Source organism: Aulonocara stuartgranti (genome assembly GCF_965226115.1).
Source record: "Aulonocara stuartgranti genome assembly, chromosome: 10".
NCBI lineage: Eukaryota > Metazoa > Chordata > Actinopteri > Cichliformes > Cichlidae > Aulonocara > Aulonocara stuartgranti.
The window spans coordinates 14,671,376-14,679,459 of NC_138946.1; the positions used below are offsets into that span (position 1 = coordinate 14,671,376).

At 38.4% G+C, this 8,084-nt stretch overlaps 1 protein-coding gene across 1 annotated transcript; it reads right to left on the minus strand.

The window, feature by feature from the left end:
• Positions 1–1,468: 1,468 nt before the first annotated feature.
• arr3a (arrestin 3a, retinal (X-arrestin)) lies at positions 1,469–8,045 on the minus strand. The gene is made up of 18 exons (XM_082548509.1): positions 7,964–8,045; positions 6,497–6,528; positions 5,709–5,739; positions 5,543–5,603; positions 5,403–5,447; positions 5,110–5,300; positions 4,756–4,815; positions 4,592–4,668; positions 4,347–4,482; positions 4,176–4,260; positions 4,013–4,085; positions 3,773–3,910; positions 3,518–3,601; positions 3,400–3,423; positions 3,260–3,309; positions 3,113–3,132; positions 2,285–2,315; positions 1,469–1,971 (listed from the first exon to the last, which is right to left on the minus strand). The coding sequence occupies exons 2-16, from the start codon at positions 6,502–6,504 to the stop codon at positions 3,128–3,130; spliced, it is 1,068 nt and encodes a 355-aa protein (XP_082404635.1). The 5' UTR covers positions 6,505–6,528; positions 7,964–8,045; the 3' UTR covers positions 1,469–1,971; positions 2,285–2,315; positions 3,113–3,127.
• Positions 8,046–8,084: the final 39 nt, after the last annotated feature.

Below are 8,084 nucleotides of genomic sequence, written 5' to 3' on the forward strand. Positions count from 1 at the left end.
GCACAATTTTGAAAATTGGAAGGGTGCCTGAGAAAAGAAGTGCACTAGAGAGGGATAAAGCTGATGGCTACACCATGAAGCCACCCAGCACATCAGCTGTTCTCCTTGTTACCATCTGGCAGACGTTACACGAGTCTGTCTGCTCGGACTACAAGACTTAAAAACAGTTTTTACCACCAAGCCATACGACACCTCAACCACAACACTTAAACACACACACACACACACACACTCCACAGGACACACTCAGAAGCTACCTTGCAGCTTCACAAGTACTCTGTTTAATCTGCACTGGTCATTCCACTTTATTGTTATTGATGTTTATATTTAAAAAGTGCAATACTGTAATTTTCTGCTGCTCATTTCTGTGCAATATCCCATCTGCCAACACCCCCCCCCCCCCCCCTCATATTTCTTTTCAAGATTTTCTTATTTAATCACTAGTGTACGTATATTTATATTTATAGATACATATATATTTAGTCATCTTTTCTCTTTTACCACGTCTCTAATATTTTGCTCTTAACTGTTTTTCTATTTTTTTTCATTTTATTATATTTTATTATATTTTCTTCTACTGTACCATGCTGCTGAGTGACTGCTGCTCGTCAAACACATTTCATTGCAATGTTGACCCTGTGCTAACTTGCATATGACAAATAAAACTGAAAACTGAAAACTGTGGGAAAGACTTGAGGAAGCTAAATTACGAAGAGAGGTGACTTTTAGTGAACAGCAGTATGGCTTCAAGCTGAGAAAGCGCACTACATGTGTGATGTTTGCTTTGAGAGTGTTGAAGTACAGAGAAGATCAAAAGGAGTAATGGTTGGAGCAGGACATGTGTAAGGACGGTGAGACAGTGGTGAGGTGGGTGGTAAGAGTCGGGTTTAAGATGGATAAAGATTTTAAGATTTCCACTGAGAGTGACGATAAAGGAGAAGATTAGAATTAGATCAAAGGGACAAGTAGGGTTAGAAGAGCAAAGCTGTGATGGTTTGGACATGTGTAGAAGAGGCAATGTAAATATATTGGACGAAGGAGGTTGACCATGGAGCTAGCAGGCAGGAATAGAGGAAGACAACACAGGAAGTTCGTGGATATGTAAATATGTAGGTGTACCCCAGACATGATGTTTTTATGTCGAGAAGATATCTGCTACGGCCTAAATATATTCAACTTTAATTGAAATTACACATCTAAACTATTACCTATAGGCAGCACCTACATCCCATAAATTTATAGAACAGTTGTCTTTGGGAGCATTTGTTTAGAATCCAGTCCTTCAGTTCCAATACAGAATATAGTAGTGTTTTGATAGTGTTTTCTTGAAAGTCTATCTTTGGCATTCGTATTTTCTAAAGTAGTCCTCTGGCCATAAGTAAAGTGCCCTCCAGTATCTACTCTTATGATGTGAACAATGAATGAAAACAAGACAACGAAATTAAGAAAGAAAGAAAACATTTAAAGCTGTCTTTCAGGCAATTTTATTGTATTTTGGGATGTTTCATGTGTCCAGTCTAAACCATAATCCACCACATTTCACATGGAGAAGTACATCATTCAAAATAATGAATGAACACACCACAATAATCAAAAGCACATCAGCTTTTGAGGGTTTCTCTCTGATTTTCTGTTCATTGCCTTCCAATCACATCCTGCAAACATGCAAAGGATAATCAGAACATGCTGCTACAGAAGTCTGGGGTGTTTAAATGTTGGATACTAACATGCAATCCAAGCATTCTCTCTGCGGCTAAAATTACATTTATTCAACATGACCACGAAATCTGCAAGAGGACTGATGTTACATCTGTACGCATATCCTTGGTGTGTCTGAAAGGTAGATGTCCTCGGTTGCTCTGTAACGACTTGGTGTGAGGACACCAGTCGTGTTCTTTCTTCTTTGTTTTTGTCACTTCCTTTTGTTTTGTTCCTGTGGATTTCTTTTCAGTGTCCAGGGTAACATCCTCTCTTGAGAAGTAAACAGAAAGAGATGTTGGAATCTGTGATGTCATTATATAATATACTTCACTTTTTAGCATCAGAATTTCCTCTTTAAGAGTATAAGGTGTCATAATCATTCCTCATAATCTATTGCTTTCATGTATTTGTAATTGTAATTTACAATATTAAAAGCAAAGCAGTTATCAACTCAATGTCCTGGAGGAAGTTCTATATAAAACAGTGCATATCCTGTCAACACATTTAATGACTTTAATTTTCATCTTACAAAAATTCATAAATATAGCAGATGGCAGGTTACATAGTAATAGCTGAATCTCACCTTGACTATGGGGGTGTTTTCATTTAAGACACTGTAAAAACAGGAAAAGGATACAGATAAATTAATAACAATAGCTCAATTTATTAATGAAATAATAAGAAAAAGAAACATAAAAACAAATCACACATATGGTCCATTTTTAAAAAAGGTAGAACTCTGTGTAATTTAAATAAAGAAGAATGAAATCATTGTTAATGAGTTTAAAGACTATATAATTAGGACAAAGACAACATGCTCAATATTGAAACTGACAGTCTGTTGGCAGACTAGTTTAGACTTTTTTTTTACTACACAGATATCCTCCTTTCATACGTGTAACATGTGGAAAGACCTTCAAAGTAACTAAGTACTTCTAAACTTTTATATTTTGTTCAGATATATTGTTCCCAAGAGCGTGATCTTCAGACATATTTTATAATGTTTTTTCCCCCTGTGCATGATTTTCTCTGGGTTTCCCACATCTTTACTCTTAGGATTAAAAAAAAGGATCGTTCCTAAATTATTCTTAACTTCATGCTGAACATTTTGAACTATTTGACCAAACAATGTCATATCGAGGGGGTTAACCTCTTCCCACCTAAGTTGTATAAAAAACCTATTCTAGCTTTTTAAACATGCTGCTGATTTCAAATACAAATTGTTTTAACATTTTATATGCTTATGTACGTTTTTCATTGTATTATATTTTACACTGTATGCAATTTTTAAAGCATTTTCTTAAAATTCAGCTTTCATTTGTTAGCTTCTAAGTCAAGTCCTAATAATGAAATGTCTAGGTGATAGCACCCAAAACAACATGTAAATAATAAAGTATTAAACACAACTTACACCAGTGTATACTCCTTATTCTGCTCCGTGTAGAAAAGAGATTAGCACAAAGGCGAGAACGTAATTAGGCATGAGAGTTAAAATCATTTTAAAGGCATTTCTATAAAATTTTAGGAGTCTTTTAGGCTCTACAAGGTAAAAAAATACCTTCAGGCTTGGGGTGCATGAGATTCAGTGGGAGCTCCAATGTGACATCACTGCAGAGAAAAATGAGCCAAATAATGTGAATGCATGCAATCATCATTTCTGTATGGATTGTGATAATATTGTCACTAAATATTACTCACCTGGAAGTGAGGCCACCCAGCAGACTACATGGAGAAAAGAGGGAAAACGTAAGCCGGCCTTTGCCGTTTCGTTCTGTTTAATCTTGAACGGGATTTACTTGTGTCAAAAAATACTTACCCTCCTCCAGCCACCATGAGGTTAATTTTAATCTTGTAGGAAACCAGGATACCCAGCACCTCTTTTTCTACTCCCTGCCGCAGCCTGTGGAGGACGAAGTGCAGGGATTTGAAGGATTAGAGGGGTTTAAATTAGCTGAGTGTACTACTGTAAGACATTGTGGACACTGAACAAGAAAGCGGATGGAAATGTGAAGCAACAAAGAACCGACAGAGAGGAGTGTTTCGCCCAAACTTTACACCAGTGTGCACTTACATGGTGGTGGAGGCCAAGTTGGTGTCCTCGTCCTTCAGTCGACCGTCCAGCGCCAAACCTCTTTTCTCCTTGTTATCAGCGAGCAGAGGTGTGATGGTCAGAGTGTTGTCGAAGCTGCCGTTAGAGTCCACCGTCTCTCTGCAGAGAGTGAAAAGAAACACATGAGCAGATTGACCCAATTTTATATTTTCATTTTGCTTCTGTGACATTTGCTGTGCTTTCAGTTTTCTGCCCACATACCCGAACTCTTGGTTAAGAACACACTTGGTGTATTTGTCTGCCGAGTAGAGGACGATGTCTGTGGTTTGGTCCACTGTTGCAGGGAGGAAGATATAGAAAAATGTTATTTCTTTATAACATTTTCAGGATTTATTTCAGTATTTCAGTGAATAGAGGTACCCACCACTGATTTTAATTTTCTTGACTGTTTTGTTGCTCTCGTTTTTGATTTTGATATTGATTGGGATCGCTTCACCATGAAAGTAGAGCTGCGGCAAAACAGGAGAGAGATTTTAATTGGTTCACTGCACAGCTCCCATTTCAACAGGGTGAAGCTAAAATTTTGCTGCCGTACATCTTTCTCCATTGAAGCTTCTAGTTGAACGGGCTTGTCAGACATCATGAAGCTTTTGCAGATATCAGCCTTGGGCCCGGCGCCCACCTGAGACGGGGCGTACTGGATTTTACGAATGACGAGACGGGCGGTGTCCCTGTCAGGGCCAAGGAGAGGGAAGGAAGAAGAGATGAGGTGAGGAAAAATGAAATGGAACAAAGAGAGGCGAGATAGCAAGGCAAAGACATTAGTGGAAGTGAACTCACTTCTTTTCAATCTTTTCATCGGGGTTGTTCTTTTCCTTGGCAAGATAAGTTTTGATCTCAAAGTCAACGCCACAAGCCTGCAAAGTACAGTGCAGTTGTGAACAGCTGATATTTAAACAAGTGACATCCTTGCCTATATACTCTAAGGTAAAGGGATGCCTCACCTTTCCCTTGTCATCAGGTCCAGGCTGCAGAGAGACTGAGCAGGGTAGGTTGTTTGGAATCTATGGAGACAAAGACTAAGATTTATAAGAAAACGCAAGAGCTACTTCCATGAAATTACAAAATAAAGCCTAATTTTAGATATTCAGGAAGAAAGAAATTGTTAATTTGAGCTTTTCCTCGTTAAGAAAAAATATATAAATGTCTATTAAATACTCAGTATTAAAGTGGAGTAACATCATATGTCATTGAATGTTACATGCACAATTTCTAAAAAAGCAAAAACAACTCTTTCTCACATGGCTGAGGTCATAAACTGCTTGTCGTGCTTAATTTTGTGGTCCTGAGTCACACACCTCAAAAGAGAAAGGGTGTGCGTTGTCTCCTGCCTTCTTCAGCAGGGTGTCGTGCATGGCACTCAAGGCAGGCTTCTCGCCATTAGGATAGAGTTGGGTTTGCTGCATCCAGATGTCCTTCCTGAAGCACAGGCCCATCACATCCAGGTCTTCACTACCATAACGGAAGGCACATGCCAGCTGCACGAACACTGCAGACAGGTGTAATTACATCAGCTACTTCACAGTGATTGGCAAAAGCTTCTATTTATAGAACTGAACCCAATTTAAAACGGCGCTTTATGTGACGCTACCTTTTCTGTCTCCGAAATCTGCTGGGTCCAGCTTTACGACGCCGTCTGCAAGGGAGCAGGATTACAGGCACAGTTATTGTCTTCATAATGACCGCAGGCAAACACAAATACAGAAAAAACACTCTGTAATAGGAACGTACCAACTCTGTCCACTTTGTCCACATGATCCACATAGTCTCTCTTCCCCAGGTAGAGGGTCAGCTGTCACATTGAAGAAGGGAAAGCATAGTGTTTCAGAACCTTTTAAGTTTTACCCCTTTTTCAGTCTATTAAAAAAATGTTTTAAGAGAATAAAAGAGAACATACCCCTCCATTTCCACTGGTCTTCTTGAAAACCCTGTGAAGCGAAAAGGAGAAACACCACTCAACCTTTAAATTAACCTTTTTGTATAGATTACAGTTAAAATATTAACCTCCTTATCCTGGCAACCAGGGCAGAAATAAGTGTGTGAAATGTTGAATAAAGCTGGAGAACCCATGTTTTTAAAAGAAGAGTACATCCACTTACATCCATGGAGTTACTGTCAGGCTTAACAAGATAAAATAGTGATTCAATTTGGACCCTGTGGGTAAATTTGGTTTCTTTGCAAATGACAGAAGGGCTGGTAATCCTTTAGTCCTCGTTATCCAGTTAGTAATAGCTAAGCGTGGAGCTGCTTTACCTCATCAAGCCAGGATTGAGAGGCTGGCTCAGGTGAGGGAGCTACAAATGCTGTAAGAGGGTTCCCCAAATAACCAATTACCACTGTCATCAAATAAAGCTCAGAGCTGTGTTACCATATTTGAAAGAGCATGTTGAGAGACTAAGCCTATTACAGACCTAAATAAATACTTTCTAATAATTGTCCCTTTTAGGAGTTGGCTGACCATCCTGTCTACAACTCCACAAATTTCAAAGAGATCATGATTTTTATCAACCTTTTGGCCCCTGTCAGATTTTCTTTAGGTAAAAGGGAAACATCTTTCCACTAACAATAGCTTTGGATTGTTATATTTTTTGAGTATGAGAGAGAGAGATATCTTTAAATAGTTTGATTAGAATCAGCAGTTCCTCTGGGACATAAAGATAAAAACAAAATGTATCCAGTACTTACTTTGCCATCTCTAGAAGGTTTTTGGAAGTATTCTGTTGGAAGAAAGGTGAAAAAAACAAATGATCAAAAAGTGATCAGGAGGTCACAGATCTATAACTGAGAGCTCTCTGGCAGCTGGAGTGATGCTTTTATTTGAGGGTACAGAGGGTTAATCCTCTGCAATAAGATTACGCCACTGGTGTTAGGACTCTTCCACCAAACTGGTGTTTCTCTGGCTGCTAACTGACCCCCGTGACCTCACAACAAACAACCAAAGATTTACATTGCACACGTGGTTATGTCACAGTATGTTTCTCCTAAAAGTGCCAAAGTCTTTGGACTATTTAAGGAACACTAAATGGATAAAACCCATTCATCACCTTTGATAGCATTCCAGGACTTTAGCTCTCTATAACTCCTAGATAAAGATTAGTCCTGAAGGGTTAAGAGCACTACAAGCATTTAATTAAATACGTATTTTCAAACATATCTGATCATCATCTTCCAAAATAATCTCCAGTCTTCAGGTTGTTTGGGCTTATATATTTTTAAACATCAGATCATATTTCTCTTTAGAAATTTGTTGGGGTTTTTTTCTATTGGTACCTTCTGTGTCAACTCCAATCTCCAATACAAAGATTATGGATAAATGCAAAGAATGAGAATAAAGTCTTGGTTAATTACCCAGATGCCTTCAGTCTAAAGTTGCTTTGGGCTACAGTTACTTATTTCAGTGCCAGGAGCAGGTACAGCAGCTTCCTGCCTCTCTTCTGATTGGCTAATTGCTGTGCAATTTCAGCATATGTGATTGTTGCACACCTCTTCAAAAATACTGAACTATGCCTTTGTTAGATTCTTGCTCAAACCACAGAGCACTATATTTAATATTTATTGGTCGATTACTCTATTTTACAGTGATTAAATAGCATTCTTGTCTGCAGATAATTTAGTAGACATACTGAAAGCCACAGAAAGCAGATGTTTTTGTTACGTATGTATTATTGTAGCATCTACCTTACAATATAAAGCGCCTTGAGGCGACTGTTGCTGTGATTTGCCGCTGTATAGCTAAAATTGAATTGAAAATTGAATTGAATTGAACTTGCATTCTCATTTTCTTCTCATTTTGCACTATTTTGGCTCTTTTTTTACCTGGCCTCCATACACAAGCATTCTTACATATGTTCACTGATTGTAGATATGGCCTCAGAGAGAACCTGTCGGTTAACTTTAATGGCCTATTAAAACAATGCAATACGTATATACTGTAATGACTTCCATCATCCTTATTCAACCCCACAGTGGAGCATAACTGAATGATTTTCACCATTGCACCATTTGACCTTTGACCTCTATTCATTTTCATAGCTACTTATCCAATTCAAGGTTGCAGGGGGCTATCAGGCATAAAACTGTACTTCATAATTAGTTTCACCACTACACATCCATCCTTTCATTCATTCATCTGTGAATATGAAGAATTCTTACCTCTTCTTAGTAGTCTGGGACCGTGGTGAAGGATGTCAGGATAAGTTGAGAGTGCAGTCTACAGCTGAGCTCCCTTTTTATACCTGCCTCCCTCTGTGCATCCTTCAGGCTTAGCCAGTTC

Bases quoted from the DNA above. Each gene is read 5' to 3' on its own strand.
- arr3a (XM_082548509.1), bottom strand. The intron at 5,604-5,708 runs GTATGTTCTCTT...TCAATGTGACAG, and splicing joins AGACCAGTGGAAATGGAGGG to CTGACCCTCTACCTGGGGAA. The intron at 4,483-4,591 runs GTGAGTTCACTT...TGGCCCTGACAG, and splicing joins GATGAAAAGATTGAAAAGAA to GGACACCGCCCGTCTCGTCA.